General features: G+C 41.2%; 1 protein-coding gene and 1 long non-coding RNA gene across 6 annotated transcripts in view; one reads left to right on the forward strand and one right to left on the reverse strand.

The window, feature by feature from the left end:
- Window positions 1-868: 868 nt before the first annotated feature.
- On the forward strand, window positions 869-13,685 carry LOC140527571 (uncharacterized). Of its 3 annotated transcripts, XR_011974860.1 has the most exons (6): window positions 869-1,098; window positions 1,465-1,534; window positions 2,764-2,876; window positions 6,540-6,590; window positions 13,298-13,386; window positions 13,519-13,685. It is a non-coding gene; the product is annotated as an uncharacterized lncRNA (long non-coding RNA). The 3 variants fall into 3 exon arrangements; XR_011974859.1 differs by lacking the exons at window positions 13,298-13,386; window positions 13,519-13,685 and having other exon boundaries at window positions 6,540-7,914; XR_011974858.1 differs by lacking the exons at window positions 13,298-13,386; window positions 13,519-13,685 and having other exon boundaries at window positions 878-1,220; window positions 6,540-7,914.
- FMO5 (flavin containing dimethylaniline monoxygenase 5) overlaps window positions 10,124-16,785 on the reverse strand; it is a 72,754-nt gene continuing 66,092 nt past the window's right edge. For all 3 annotated transcript variants that reach the window (XM_072644595.1, XM_072644596.1, XM_072644594.1), the window contains exons 8-9: window positions 13,033-13,105; window positions 10,124-10,685 (exon numbers count right to left, since the gene is read on the reverse strand). In XM_072644595.1, the coding sequence (XP_072500696.1) occupies window positions 10,337-10,685; window positions 13,033-13,105 (422 nt within the window). In that variant the 3' untranslated portion in view covers window positions 10,124-10,336. The remainder of the gene's footprint in view (window positions 10,686-13,032; window positions 13,106-16,785) is intronic.

Genomic DNA, 16,785 nt, shown 5'->3' on the forward strand with positions numbered 1-16,785 from the left:
AAAGAATAGGGAGCCACAGTTTTTGAGTATGGCCAGATGGATCAGATCAAGACATTGTTAGATCTGTGTTTGAAGGCTGACAGTTTGGAAGCTATGGAGAGAATATATTCAATAAATAAGAGACTGGGAGCAAGGTGGGGAGGGTAACTGTGGGTTCTTCCTAGAATCCAGATGAGAGATGATGAGAACCTGAACCAGGGTGGAGGTTTTGAAAGTGGAGAGGAGAAGAGAGAAAGGTTGGTTGGGTAGAGATGAAAAGGCTTAGCAACTACTGGGGTCTGGGAGCTGAGGATGAGGGAAGAGTCAGGAATAAGGACAGGGGCAGTTTCCTTTTTGTCTCTGCATTGCCAGCACCCAGCAGGGCACCTGGCACATAATAGGAGAGCACATAGGGACTGGACCTGTGATTTCACTAGTATAGGAAATTCTTGTGGTCTCCTTCCTTTTATTTTCCCTATGGTGCAGCTAGGTGGTGCAGAAAATAGAGCACTGTGCCTGGATTCAAGAAATCCTGAATTCAAATTCTGCCTCAGATACTTACTAGTTGTGTGACCTTAGGCAAGTCATTTGACCCTGTCTGCCTCAGTTTTCTCATCTGTAAAATGAGTTGGAGAAGGAAATGGCAAACCATTCTGTTGGGGTGTAAGCACGTGAACAGTCTCGGGTCAGGTAAAGGTGAGGGCTTCTAAACTGCAGAGCTCTCACGAGGCCCCCCAGGGAACAGCTGGGAATTGAGGAGTGAAACATGAGCTATCTTGTTTTTCCACCTCTTTTCAGTGGAAACTTGCTGGGGAGAGCATCCCACCCTTGAGATTGGCCCATGGTCTGAGCACACCTGTTGTTATTTGGCTAGGGGCTGAGAGCATGCACGAAGTCCATGAGCGAGCAAACTAAGCAGCTGGGAGAGTTTAAATGGGGACAAGAAAGCCTGGAGGTTGGGTTCCTCTCTCCTCCAGAAGGAGGAGGGGGCTCCATGGGGAGAACTTGTCCTGTATGTTGACATGTAGCTGGTATCTGGAATAAAGCCTACACTTGTTTGACTCTGGAGGTCTCTTCTCTCGTACATTTATCCGGCTGATCACCGAAGACCTGAGTTAGGTAAGAAGGACCCAGCAGCCCACGGCAGTTAGGCCGGACACCATTCTAGTATCTTTGCCAAGGACACCACAAAAGGAATCACAAAGAGTGGGACATGACTGAACAAAGTTCCCTCCTAGGCAGTAAGTAAATGCAGTGCATTGTCTTTGGAGAACCTGTTCTTTGCTTTTGTTGTTTTATAGAATGACAGACTTCCTGACAATAGCAGCAGCAGTCTTTTAAAAACGCTTATTATGTGTAGGACAGTGGGCTAAGCAATGGGGGTGGTGGTGGGGAATATAAAGTTTAAAGAACATATAGACCCCACCCTCTCAGGGACCTGACAGAGCACTGCTTCTCAGCAATCTGCTGTCTTGTGTTTTCTAGTGACACTAAGATGATTTAGCAGGACTGCCACTTACCTGGAATTCCTGACAATCTGATCATAACAAGGCAGGTGAGTCCTCTCAGGTATTCTGTGCTAAAGCTATGACTGTCTTTCTGGGTATCATTTAGCCCTCTCACAAATCCAAGGCTGAGATCATTGAGAAGTTTTGCAATGTCGATAAAATTTTTCCAAAAATTTCTAGTAGTGATGACTTAAAACCTAGACACACTCTTACCTCATGATAGTTCTCTGAGGGTGGCCAGTGCTTCTTTTTTGCCCTCCAAGGTCAGAAATTACTCATTATTGTCAAACTGTGAGATACCACTCATTCGAAGATATTGGACAAAACTGAAGCATCTCAGTGGATAGCTTTAGACTGGTCACCTCCAGTCTGCCTTATGCATTCAGGAGTCTCTCCTCTGGCTCGAACAACTTCTTTTCATCCAGGTAGGGTAGCCCTTCTAAGAAGCTCATATTGCCAATCACTTTTTCCCATGAATTGTTGAAAAGTAGTCAGTGTCTGAGAATTCTTTTACTTGAAGCCATTGCTTAAATCAGACCCCCTTAACCTGGGGTCCAAGGACCTCTCTAGGGTCTATGGATGGATTTCAGGAGACCCATGAATTTGGATGAGAAAATAATTACATTCTTATTTTTACCAACCACTAAAATTTGCATTTCATTCTATTGTGACTATAAGCCACAAAATATTATTCTGTGAAAGAGTTCATAGGCTTTAGTATGCTGCCAAAGGGCATAAAAAAGGCTAATAACCTTTTGACTTAAGTAGGTAGAAGTCTACTGGGTCAACATAGTCTTCATGTCATGAGATTCTGAAGGCTTTCTCTCTGGAAATCTAGTATGGAGAATCACTGAAAACCTAATAAGCAAACCAAGGCAAAGAGGACTCTGTGGCATAGTGACTGGTCTATCTTAGTACAAAGTATTGTTCTTCACCCTATCATGGCTCATTTGTACTAAGGTCATGAACCTTTTCATCAACAGTATAATTTATTTTCCAATCTTTCCATGTAACTGGAAGATGTTTTTTACTCACTTCTTGGCCTGTAGTTTAGAATTCAACACAGAGGTCTTTAGCATGGTCCATGTCCCCCAAGACACAATTCAGGATCCTCAAGCAATCATGTGCCATACCAGAATAAATGGCTTTCCATTTTGATTATGAAACACATCAGATTCAGGTCTTCTGAGATTCTCTAGCTGTTGGCTTAGCTTCTGCTTTTGACACCTATGATTTCCTTAACTATTGGAAATTCGTATTTCTCCACTCTTTCTAGGATAATAGTATCGCCTAAATAGAATGACCATTTCCTGGGGCCATCCATTCAGGGTACAATTATCTGCCTCTATGTCTGTCTGAGGACCTGTCTATGCCAAATGGGGAAGAACAGTAAGTATACCATGCCTCACACCTCTCTCTTTCAAAAATAGTGTAAAAGTATTTTTGCAAGATCCTAGATCAAAGCCTCTGGATCAATCAGCACGAGAAACCTTCTCTGTCTTTAACTATCAGTTCCTAAAAAAATACAAATCCCTTTTCCTCCTAGTCAAAGTCCTAATCCTTTCCTCTGAAGAAATTGAATAAAAAGATCAGAAATTCTGTTCTCCAGGATGACAAAAATCAGGCCCTTTATAACCTTTCCAATCTTCTTAGGCCCATCTCCCTTTCCATGTTCTATGCAATCCAGTGACACTGTGGCCATACCCCATTCCTGCGCTTCCTTCCCTCCTCAGCTCTGCCTCCTAGCTTCCTCTCATCATTAGGAAGCTGTTCTTGACATTAAGCTTCAATGTGCTTCTTTATGATTTCCCTCCTCCTCATTCCTGGTTCTACTTTCCATGGCTTAACGTTCTCTGCTCTCTTCTGCACAAACTTCCTTCCAGTACTTGAAGACAGTTCCCATATTCTTGGGTCTTCTCTTCCCCAGGCTAACCATTCTCAATTCCTTTAAGTGAGACTAATATGACATAGATTCAAGGCCCTTCCTTATCCTGGTTATCATCCCTCACATAGTCCATCTCATCAACGTCCTTTTTCTACTTTGGTGATCAGACTGAACACAATACTCTAGGGGTGGTATTACTGTCACTGTCTTGTTCTGGGAAATGTTTTTGCCTTCTATATCATAATGCTGACTCATACTGAGCCTGCGATCTACTGAGTCTCCAAGGTCATTTTCTGACAAATTCTTGTTCAACCTTGACTCCTTATACTTACATTTCAGTTTTTGAGCTTAGGTAGAAGACTTTACATTTATCCCTATTGAATTTTATCATGTTGTTGCTGCTCAGTAGGCCTGACCCTTTGTGATCCTGTGGGCACGCCAATGCTGTCCAGGAGATTTTCTTGCAAAAATGCTGGAGTGGTTTGCCATTTCCTTCTCCAGTGGATTAAGGGAAACGGGTTAAGTGACTTGTCCAGGTTCACACAGTTAGTAAGTGTTTGAGGCAAGGTTTGAATTCAGATCTTTCTGACCCACCTAGCTGCAACTTTATGTTATTAGATGTAACTTTTCAAGATTTCTATAGATCCTGACTCTGTCATCCAGTATGTTAAGTATACCTTGCCATTTTGTATCACCTGTAGATCTAATGAACATTCATTTCATCTATGCCTTTATCCAAGTCATTGATAAAAATACTCCACAGGACTCTCTCTCTGGCGCTCTCTACTGGAGACCTCCTGCTAAAGCAACAATAAACTATTAATGAAAACTCTTGGAGTCTGGCAAGTCAATCAGCTTCAAATCCATTGAATTGCATTACTGTCTAGTTCATGTTGATATTCTTGACTCTTATATCCCTACTCAGGAAACCTTAGGAAAATCTGCATGCCTGACTCTCCAGTAATCTGAAACCAACTCCCCACTTGTGGGTATTCAGTTTATAACTTTGGGACAGAGTGTTGTATTTAGAGTCAGTAAAACTCATCTTCCTGAATTCAGATCTGGTCTCAAACACTTCCTAGCTATGTGACCCTGGGCAAATCACTCACCCCTGTTTGCTTCCATTTCCTCATCTGTAAAATGAGAAGGAAATAGCCAATTATTGCAGCATCTTTGCCAAGAAAACCCCAAATGGGGTCATGAAGAGTTGGACACAATTGAAAAACAACTGAACAATGAAGTTTGTAACATTATAGTACATAACATGTTGAAAAGAAAAAAGGGGATGAGAAGGAAACCTGTGAATGAATAACTATTGATTCCAAGTAGTTATGTAAATCCTCACTCCCTTATTATCCCATAAATGGTCTTCCACTAGATGGTTTTGAGTGTGACTCTCTGCTGCCCTCTCCTGTCCACCTAGTGCTCCTTTTAATTTTTCTCATTGATAAGGTTCCTTTGGCAGTTAGGCTTTGCCCCTAGCCAGGTATGACTCTTGCTCAGTGGCCCACTTGTCTGTTGACCAAGGAAGCCCAAAAAATGGTTTTGAGGAGGCCAAAATTCTCCTTTTCATTGGGTTTAAAAACTACCAAGTTCTTAAAATATTCCTTGCAGCTCTATCTATGTAGGGCCAGACCCAGAACTGTTTTGCCCCTGCCTTCTTGCTCAGAGGCAGGGTTTGCCCCTTGTCTTCCACCTTCTGGAGAGTTTCAATCCCATCACAAATTTGATGTTCAGATAGGTGCAGAGGTATGCTGATCAGTGTTTAACAACTGGTTTTCCCCCACCTCCAATATACCCAATTTACTTTTAAGTTCAATCGGCATTTTAAACATTTCTTGCATCCCTTTCTTAAGTTAAGACAACTAAGAAAACAACAAATCAACTTGTGGCAACTTCGGATTTCTAAAGTGCAAATGCTTTCACTTATAGTTTAATAATCAACTTTTGATAAAAGCCTGGCTCCAGCATACCCCTAGATGGGTAACTAGGTGTTGTTTTGTTCTCTGCTATCCCAGCATCATGGGGTATTAGGAGTTATAAGGAAACTGAAGCCTAGAGAAGGGAAGAAACTTTCCCACTGTTTTATAGATAGTAAGTAGCAGAGCTTAGATTTGAACTCGGGTCCCCCCAAAACCAGAGCCAAACTATGTAGCCTCTCATCATACCATCACACTAGTCCTGGCCTGTGGGTGTGGCTCTGATTTTGTTTTTTCTTCACAGCAGAACTAAAGATGTGGCTATATAACTTCTGGCAAGGTACAGGCACGGGTGGAATGGGGGACAAGGGGGAGGGGAATGGCACATGTCCCCAACCCAATGAACTCGCTTCATTTTCTGTATTCTCACTGAGTAGCTGGCAAGCCCACTGGCTTCCACTGACTCTCCTGGATGTCTGTCATCCTCATGCTCCTGCTAGGAAGGACCCATAAGCTCGATCACCTGTTGGATACCTTCCCCAGAAAACCTCCCAGCTCTTGCACCATGACTCCAATCTTGAACGAACCTCCATTCCTAGACTCCCTGTCAATGAGAGCACCATCTACCCTGGCTCTCTTCACTTCTCATCTGAGTCTCAGCTGAGAATCTTGTCTTATCTTTCACTGGAACACTGAAACCACTTGCTGAGTTCCCCCTTCATCTCACAAGATTCAGATACCTTCTACCCCTCTGTCTTACATGAGAAGGTGGCCCTTCTTGCCATGGCAAACTCTGCTAAAGCACACACGTGATCCTATCTCATCCCATCCCATGTTGTCTAGCAGATTGTTGCTGTTTCTGTCATCTTCACCGTTACTTATTTTCAATGTCTCCTTATTTAATAGCTGTTTTCCAACTTCATATAAACATGCTTATGTCTTCTCCATCCTCAAAAACCCCTCACTGGATTTGTTCATAACTCCTGACTGTTGTTCCAAATCTCTCTCTTTTCATGGCTAAACTTCTTGAGAAGACTATCTGCAATTGATGCCTTTACCTCCTTTCTTCTCAATCTTTCATAACTCTCTGCAGTCATCATTCAACTGAAACCACTCTTTCCAGTTATCAAATCTAATGTTGTTGTTGTTCAGACATTTTTAATTGTGTCCACTTCTTCATGATCCCTTTTTGGAGTTGGCAAAGAGACTGGAGTGATTTTAAATTTCCTTCTCCTATTCCTTTTACAGATGAGGAAACTGAGGCAAACAGAGTGAAGTGGCTTGGTAGTCATACAGCTAGTAAGTGTCTGAGGCCGGATTGGAACTCATGAAGATGAGTCTTCCTGATTCCTATTGGAGGTGCTTTATACACTGTACCAAGGGAGATATAATGGTGTTCACATCTGTGTAGGATTGTCCCAGGGAAGCGGTCTTTGACTTGTTCTATTTTGGCCCCAGAAGTCAGAAGAACTAGGAGTAGTAGGTGGAAATTGGTAAAGCAAAAAAAAAAAAAAAACCCGAAGTAAACAAAACCAGATTTTTGACTGGATCTAAGCCTAAGGAAGCATGCCCTAACCCAGAAAGCTGTCCAAAGGTAGAGTAGGCCACCTGAGAGATAAGGTACCTGAGGCTGCTTATCATTAAGGTCTTCAAGAAGGGGAAGGCAGAATCACCTGTTTCGGGGATATTGTAGGGTTGTGTGTTCAGATAGGGATTAGGCTCTGAGGTCTCGGCCATCTTGTAAGCCCTTTCCAACTCGGAGATTCAATAACAGTATTTTTCTTATCATGTTATCTGTGTACGTGCCACAGTTCCCTCTTCGACTCACTGGTCCACAGTGACAGTAATGGTAACTTCATTTAAACTGTGGACTTCCCTCCAGCTCCTGGCACCACGCTCTGTACCCAGAAGATGTTTAACAAGCATTATTGAACAGGATTTCATAGATGAGAAGGGAAAGAGAAGAGAATAAGCATTTTCATAGTGTCTACCATGCGCCAGGCCTTGTGTGAATGCTTTACAATTATTGTCTCATTTGACGGCCACAATAACCTTGTGAGGGAGGTGCTGTTATTAGCTCCATTTATAGTTGAGGGAAGTGAGATAAACATTGCTTAAAGGACTCTCCCAGAGTCATACAACTTACAAGTGTGTGAGGACAAATTTGAACTCAGGTCTGTTTGATTCCAGGACCAGCACTCCAACCATTTGCATTTATTTCTTGTCTGTCAAAGTTCCCCAGTTCCACCTAGCTTTAGGAGGAGGTTTGTGATAGAGTGTTATTCATCAAAACGAACAAAAGTACCAAATAAATTGCACTGATTTATTTATACAGTTTGGATTAAAGGGGGGAAAAGACATAGATCAAATGTCTAATGTATCTCATTCACAGAGGAAATTGTGCTGGTGTTACGACTCTAAGGCAATTCCAGAACAAAATCTAGGCACTCACTTTTCAGCTTTAATCAAACATATCATGATTGGGTAAATAACAAAACCTCTCCATGACTAAAGTAAACCTCTACATGATTTGATGAACAGATCATATTAATACTCATTATTCCTACCAGTACAAAACTATAAAAGTTCTATCTATGATTAAAATACCTTTGTTGCCACATTATAAGCATTCATTACTTTAAATCTTCATGTATAACTTGAATTGAGTTCTAGGAAGACGGTGGTCTCTTACTCTGAGAAGATAATGAGTTAATGGATCCTCCAGAAGAAACATCTTTCCTTCAGAGCAGTGGTTCTCAAATTTTTTGATTTCAGGACCCATTTATACTCTTGGAAAATTATGATCAGCCCCATCCAAGAATTTTTATGTGGGAGATATATATATATATATATATATATATATACACATATATATATATGTGTGTGTGTGTGTGTGCGTATACACACACATATATACATATACATGAATACATGTATTACATATTTCTAATTTTTAATGTGGTAAATTTCTAATATGGTAAATAGTAAGATATATACACAGTATACATGTGCATAAACATGTTAGAGACTGTGTATATTATACATACATATGTGTGTTTGTTTCGTTGTTCCATTGTTTCAATTACGTCCAACTATTTGTGAACCCATTTGGGGTTTTCTTGACAAAGATACTAGAATTGCTTGTTACATCTTTCTCTAGCTCATGTTACAGAGGAGGAAACTTAAGCAGATAGGGTGAAGTGACCTGCCCAGGGTCACACAGCTAGTAAGTGTCGTGTAAGGCCAGATTTGAACTCTTTCTCTCTCTCTCTGTCTTTCTTGCTCTCTATGTATGTATACACACATGTATAAGCACACACATGTTGCATATAAACGAAATCTCAGTATTTACTATATTAGAAATTAAAATGTCTTAATTTTATTATGAAAATAATTTTTAATCTCATAGATCCCCTGAAAGGGTGTGAGGACCTTCAGGGTTCCCCAGATCATACTTTTAGACTTTGAGAACAGCTGCTTTGGAGAAAATCCTTAGAGAAGGAATTCTGAGTAGTATTTCAAGTAAGAAAGGTATCCTTTCCCTTGGGTTATTAGCACAGCTAATCAGGCTAATTTACTTACTAAAAGATAGCTTCAGAAATGTAGAACAAAGGTAAACAGAACTAAGGTGCAATTTGTTTCCTAATTACATAAATCAGTCAATAATCTAAAGGTCAGCCTTGAAGATTATTACATAAGGTAACTGAGAAAGGCCATAAATGGATTAGGAAGGATGGTGGAAATGACAGATCAGCTCTGATTCCAAGGAAGTTGTAACTCTGCCTTCCAGTAATCTTCTGAACAGTCATCTCTTCAGCATTTACAAAGTGTTGTTTATTTAACCAGTCCAGTGTTGGACGCTGATCCCAGAAGTTATGTATTATTGCACAAGAGTTTTTTGCAAACAAAAAATCAGCTCACGATGGGATGTGGAAGGAAATCCTTTCTTAAGGGAGGCCCATGGATCTTTGAAAGATCAGTTACCTCCTAAGGGAGGCAGAGAGACGGAGGCTTAGTGATGAAAATTCTGCCTAATGATGGTGAATAAATGAGAGGCAGTGCTGGGACTCAAATCTGGGTCCCTCATTTATATACCTCACCTCTTTATTCTTGGGACCACATAGGACATCTGGGTTGGAATGGGAGACAAGTAAGCCAAGGTCTTACATTCTCCTCTGCACTGGCTAATTCTAATCACCGAATGTCTTTCATTTTCCTCCTGGTTAAATGAAACTATGCAATTAGCCTGAAATGGTTCAGGCAACAGTTTGTCCCAGTCATCTTTGTTAAGCCTGTCAGAAAGGTGCAAAAGGTCTGACCTGATTAGTAGAAAATTTATCTTAGAATCTCAGGGGCTTCAGCAATGCTAGATGAAGCTTTTATTTGGGTTTCAACAAATTCCAGGACACAACTTACCATGGTCCCTTTCAATTTCATGGTCGCACCTGACACCTGGGATAGTTTGTTGCTGTGCTGTCATTTTTCAGTCATGTCCACTTCTTTGTGGCCCCTTTTGGGGTTTTCTAGCACAGATACTGGAGTGGTTTGCTATTTTCTCCAGTTCATTTGACAGGTGAGGAAACTGAGGCAAACAGGGTGAAGTGACTTGCCCAAGGTCACACAGCTAGTAAGTGTCTGAGGTTGGATTTGAACTCATGAAGAGGAGTCTTCTTGACTCCAGGCCTGGTACTCTATCCAGCATGCCATGTCACTGCCCTCTCAGACAGTTACTGACTGTATTAAGGACAAATCATTTTGGCTGAGCTCCACTAACAACCTGCCAGGTTGTCTCAGCCAAAGTAAGCATAGGGGCTCTGCCCCAGAGCTTTGGGTCAAACTCAGAATGGGGTAAACAAAAAGAAAGGAATCTGAACCAACACAAATGGGGGAAAGAGGAACAACAGGGGGAGAGGTTGTGGGAGCCATCGGAAGGATAAGCCCTGAGGGGAAGACAGGAGAGGAGCTCCCCAAGTTCTTCTTTTGGCATTCTGAAGGCACTTTTGGATCCAGCTACCCCACTAAAGCTGCAGCAATGAGCTCCAGTGCTAAAAATATGCTAAGATAATGGAAAAGAAGACTACAGCCAGCATCCATTTGCCAACCACCATCGTTATCGAGGGCCTGTGGCTATTTTTTCCCATCTCTCTTGTCTTCATTGGCTTCTTGATACGGTCATTCACTGTAAGGATGGCCTCTCGGGCTCCATCCCACTTTCCCCGGCCCTGTAGACGATACTGGACCGGGGTACATGGTCCAAAGAACATATGAAATGCCAGTTTGGGATCAGTGAAGACCAGGGGCAGCAGTTTGGGCCTCACACCCACCAATTCAGCAAGGTCCTCCATACATTCCATGTAGTCTGTCTGGATAGTATGGCGGGGGCTCTCCACATACCTATGGGGAAGGAAGACAGAAGCAGTGGCCCTTAATCAGTCCAACCAGTCAATCAACAGGTACCTACTGTGAGCTCAACCCTGCTCCTAGAGTTGTGGGAGATACATTAGTGATCCCACCATCTGGGAGCTTATCATCCTTGCTGGGGAGATAGAACTGAGACATGCGAAACAGACAACAGCACCCAGACACCGATAATGGAATATCAAATGCTGCTTCAGCTATGCCTCAGGATATCCTGCTGTAGCTTAAGCCCAGAATGCCTGCCCTGCACGCTCACTTTTCTCTGCCTAATTCCTAGATATCTTTCAAGTCTCAACTTGAATTCTCTCTCCTATTAAGCATTTCTTGATTTGGCCCTGCATGAAGAGATTTCTCTGCTCTGAACCACCATTGAATTTGTCTGAATCTTACTGCTCATTTATTCATAGTCCATTTCATATTAATGTTTGATCATTCATATCAGTCAGTAAGCACTGAGGCAGCTAGGAGTCATGGGGAGCCTAGAATCAGGAAGACCTTAGTTCAGATTTGGCCTCAGACTCTTAGTAGCTGGGGGACGCTGGAGAAATTGTTTAATCTCCATTTGTCTGTTTCCTCCTCTGTAAAATGGGAATAATAACAGCACCTACCTCCCAGAGTTGTTGTGAAGATCAAATGAGACAATGTTTGTAAAGTGCTTAGCATGGTGCCTGGCAAATAGTAGGAACTCTATTATTGGTGGTGGTATTTGTTAAATACCTGCTATGTGCCAGGCTTTGTGCTAGGGGTACAGAGATAAAGGACAGTCCCTGTCCTCAAGGAGCTCACCATCTCATGGGGGAGACAACATGCAAACAATTACGTACAAACAAACTATATCCAGGAACAATGGGAAATGTTTGACAGGGGAAGGCACTAGAATTAGGAGGGACTGTGAGAAGCTTCCTGTAGGAAGGAGAATTGTAAATGGGACTGGAAGGAAGCAGAGGAAGCCAGAAGGTGGAGATGAGGAGGGAGAGCATTCTAGGTATGAGAGACGGCCAGTGAAATTGCCTGAGAGGTAGTGTTTTACTCACACAACAGCCAGAAGGCCAGCATCACTGGACCAAAGAGTACATGGGGGTGCATAAGATGTAAGAAGACTAGAAAAGGAGAGAGAGGAGAGCACTGGGTTATGAAAGACTTTGAACACCACAGGACTTATATTTGATCCTGCAGGCCATAGGAAGCCATTGGAGGTTAGTGAAGAGGGAGGTGATTTGTGTTTCAAAAAAAAAAAAAAATCACTACAGTGCCTAAATGGAGAATGAACTGATGTGGGGAGAGGCTTGAGGCACCCAGCCCCTGACTTTTGCTATAGTCCAAGCATGAGGTGACAGGGGCCTGCTATGGTGGGGGTGGCTGTGTGAGAGGAGAGAAATGAACATGTAGGAGAGATGTTATAAAGATAAAATTGTCAGGATGTAGGGGAGTCGGGGGGTGAGAGAGACAATGAGGAATCAAGAATGACTCCTGGGTTGTGAGCTCCCTGGGGACTAGGGAGGATGGTGGTGTTAGTGATAGAGAAGTTTAAAGTGGAGACAGTTTGCAGAGAAAGTAATGAGTTCAGTTTGGGACATGTTGAGTTTAAGATATCTAGAGGATATCTAGTCAGAGATATCCAATAGACAGAGATGACCCTGCCACCAGTTCTCCTTTGGGCTAGATGAACACACCTGTAAATCACAGAGGGGAGGCCCTGCTAAATTAAACCCATCAGACTTAATTCTTAAGCCCACACTTGCTTCCTGGCTTACCCTCCCAAGTAGCATGTCAATGGGGAAGACCAGTGCCAGAGATACTGATGAAGATTTGGAGATTACTTCTTACTGCCTGAGGCTTTTCGACCTGCATAGAGCAGTATTGCTTCAGGCAAAACATAAACAGAATTACAGGCTTCATTTCTTCCTCTCACCCTTGCTTGTGTTCATGAATTTCAGGTATAGGATTTGAAAAACTTCTCTGACTTGTCTTCCTTTATCCCTCATCAGTTTGTTGGTAATTATACCAGACTTTTCTTTGTTCAGCAACCTGTTGTTTTGTCTATATTTTTAAAAAACCAACTAGGTTTATAAGGGACAACATTCTGGACTATAAGGTCATCAGGAGCCAACTAAATATTGCTCCTATGAGATCTAAATTACATATGTAATGAAATGAATAAATACCCTATAGACTCATAGGATATTAGCATTGGAAGGATCCTTAGAGATCATTTTGCCCAATCTCCTAATTTTAAAGATGAAGAAAGTAAGACCCAGAAAAGTTGTTGCTTGCCCAAGGTCGGATAGCAAGTAAGTGACAATTTTTTTTTTTAATTTCTTACCTGTTGGCCATTTCTTCCTTAGTTTTAGTGATTTCTTCCATCATTTCACTTTTTGAAGGCAAGGTCTTTAGTCCTAAATCATAAACGAATAAATCCTCAGACCCCCAAAGGTCAGATTCTCATTCAAGATGAATCAGTCAACAAATATTTACAATATTTGCTCCCTCCAATACAAGAATATAGTAGCCATGCTTCCCAACTTCAAAGAGTTTATCCTGTAATAGTTCAAGTTTGAACCTAATTAACTCTCTCTTGACTTTCACAGGGCTTCTCTGAAAGCAAAAAGTATAACAGTGTTTTACTGGGAACAACTAATTACCTATACCTGTACCTATACCTGTCCTGTTTGAACAGGTATTTCTTTTTATAGTTAATTGCCTGTAGTATATATCATTCATATCTTATTTTAATTGTTTATGCCACATATCATGTATTCTTTTTTAAAGTGGATTTTTTTTTTTAAATCATGAATTTATTTTTCTGTAGTTTCATCTATTCCTTTACCTGAGAAGGCAGGTGGCTCTAGGCCTGGAATATTGGAAGTGAGGAAGATGTGCCTTGGAAGTGTTAGCTATGTGACCCTGGGCAAGTCACTTAACCCTGATTTCCTCCTCCCTCCCCTACCCCCAATGAAATAAAATACTCTACAATAACGTGAACTGTCATATTTGGTTTCAAGAGGAAATGCAAAGAAGCAAAATCAGCTCTCTTACAGGAGTCCACCTCATAACAATGGGGCTTTACATCAGTGAGACAAGGAGCAGTTATGTAAAACCACAATCTAAGCCTAAATTCTCAGGAGACTGATAACCTTCACCTTACAGCTCATTCTTCAGGTGAAAGGCCAAAAGACCCCTCACAGGACATGCACTTTGGAGATGGAAGTCCCAGAGACCAAGGGGGCAAGGTCAGAAAGAAGTCAAGAGGATTCTAAAGGAAATGGCTTTAAGCATTTTAGCTTTGAACCCATATTTCTTGGTATTCTACCATGTAGATTTTACCCCTTCAGAGTTTACTGCTTGAAAACACTTATGAAATACAATGCTCCCACTCTGTGTGGTTATGAATTTCCCATAGTACCTGAGGAAGAGTGTAAGTTTTATGACTCAGTCAATTCACAAGCATTTGTTAAGTGCCTGCTGGATGCCAGGCCTCCAGCTAGCCTCTGGGAATATAAGAAGTGAAACAATTCCCAATTTCAGTGAGCTTTCATTCTGACCCAGCAAAACAACACAGAAGTCTAAAGATGCTCCATTTAGGATTTATTTAGTAGCAATGGAACCTAAAAGCCTCCCTTCCCCCATCCTAACCCCAAACTCACTCCATCTGAACTCCCCTCTTATTATTAATGGCACCTAAAAATAAATAAATTTTATATATATATATATATATATAATGTATATGTTTATGTGTGTATATATACATATGCACATATACACATACAAACACATGCATATATGTATATAGACATATAACAGGTTTATCCATTATATTTTTAATTAAACATTTGAAACAAATATACTCAAAGCACCACGTCATAAACGCTGTGGCATTTGCACTTTTGTTAGACATGGATGGCCCTGGGCCCTTAGTCAAGCAGGAATACTAGGCCACCTTTACAGTTGTTTTGCAGTTTTCTAAATGCTTTCCTGTCAAAGAGGCAATCAAATCGTGTTCCTGTTTCGTAAGAGAAGAAACGGAAGCCAAATAATTTATGACCCACCCAAGGTCACACAGCCTGTTCATATCAGGGGCAGAGTGCTTGTGGACTGCTAGCAACAAACCACAGACCGAATTCGATGTCATGGCAGAGGAACTTGCAGTTGATCCTTGGATTGAGCCAGGCCACTTCCCAGGAAGGGAGGCCTTCTCTCTCTGCCTTGGCCTTTCACTTTTATTTTTATTTTCCAAATCACAGTGTGGTGTGGCCACTAACCAGCTTCCCCACCCTTCCATTCCCTTCTGCATGGATAACCACTGCATAAAGTTAAAACTGTGAGAGGCACTCAGATGCAAATTTCCTTTCAGAGTATAGAGAGTACACATCATTTCACTTGCTCATAGATTTACTGGCATTTTAAAGACATATTCCTCTGACTTGTTCTCTACTATCTTAGTCTCAAGTGTGGACCTCTTCCTGGACATTTAGACAGTTTTCCCATTCCTACCATCAATTCAGTTTATCTCAGAGGTAAGGTTCTAGACAATCTAACAACCTATTTAAAATTGGGATTGTTTTAACCCAGGTGTTCTTAACCTGTGTTTGCCTTTTGCAGTTTTGTGAAGGCAGATCTCTTTTTCAGGATAATGTTTTTAAATAATTGAAGGAAATGTAAATTTTAGCTAGAGATTAGTGAAAATAACAATGTGATTTTCCCCCACCCAAGTTCACAGACCCCCCACCCCCCCAAAATCTAACTGCCATCCATGAAAACCAGGTTAAGGTGCCCTATTCTAACACAGTGCTCTCTTTTTTTATCAACCCACTTGAAAAAGTTGATTGTCCAACAGGAAACTGGACTTCCAGGTCCATGCTATTGGTGGAGAAATGATCCATCATATGATTGTACTTTAGGGGAATAAATCGAATCTTGGAAAATCCTTCCCTACCACCTGCTACTCCCTTTTTTGTGTGTTACCACAGACAACTAAATGGGGGATGGGAGGAGGAAGAGAAGGCTTTTCTTAAATAGTCCTTCCCAGAGCTGTTCCAACCCCAATTAGGGATCCCTATGGTGGAAGAATTCAGCACCTCATAGGAACTCTGTAGGTGATGAGGTTTTATGAAGTTAGCTAGGTTTCTTGGAAACCAGATAGTCTCCAGGCCTGTACAAAAAGGATTTCTAGCATCATAGACCCTTCCCTAGCTTAGGCTCTCTCTAGCAAAGACTTTGTGAATGCAGGTCTATTGTCATACCATGATGAGATGTGGTCTTCATGTGAATAAAATTTTGTTGTCACCGATTTTTAATGAAGGATGCAAAGTCATTTTCTCAATAAATGACTTAAGGAAATATGGCTAATACAATGATAATGATCATTGTGATGATATTAATAATAACAAAGGTGCAGCTAGGTAGTGCAGTAGATAGAGTGCTAGGCCTGGAGTCAGGAAGACACTTCTTTGTAAGTTCACATTTACCCCAGGCAAGTCACTTGACCCTGCTTGCCTCAGTTTCTTCATCTGTAAAATGAGATAGAGAAGGAAATGGCAAACCACTTTGGTATCTTTGCCAAGAAAATCCCTAATGGAGTCGTGAAAAGTTGGACATGACTAAAATGCCCAAACAACAACAAGAAAATAATAATAAAAGGAAAGTGATAGAAAAAGGAAAATTTAAAGACTGGAGATCTAAATTCTTTGAACTTTTGCTCCTGGCTCAACCAGGTTTCACTCTGTATTTGTAGCAAGCCTCTACTTTGGTTTTATATACTTGTAACATTGGTTAAATAATACCGATTTGCTTTGCAAGAATGTTGTGAGATATAACCAGCTAAGCTGGGTCATTATTACCTTGGAGTTGATTAACTTTAAAAAAAAATCTTGATAACAGTATTTCATTATAATTGCTTTCCTTTGTAACTCCAAATATTTTATTTTAGGCATTTAAAAATATTATTCTGAGAAGGCACAGGGTCCACAACACAAAAAAATGGGTAAGAACTCCTGAGCTAAGCAGTAAATAATCGTATAGCTTCTAGCTACTTCTAGGCAGAGTCTGAAATAGAATTAAATTCAAACAGTTTCTTGCT

This window comes from Notamacropus eugenii, chromosome 2, assembly GCF_028372415.1.
Source record: "Notamacropus eugenii isolate mMacEug1 chromosome 2, mMacEug1.pri_v2, whole genome shotgun sequence".
Taxonomy (NCBI): domain Eukaryota; kingdom Metazoa; phylum Chordata; class Mammalia; order Diprotodontia; family Macropodidae; genus Notamacropus; species Notamacropus eugenii.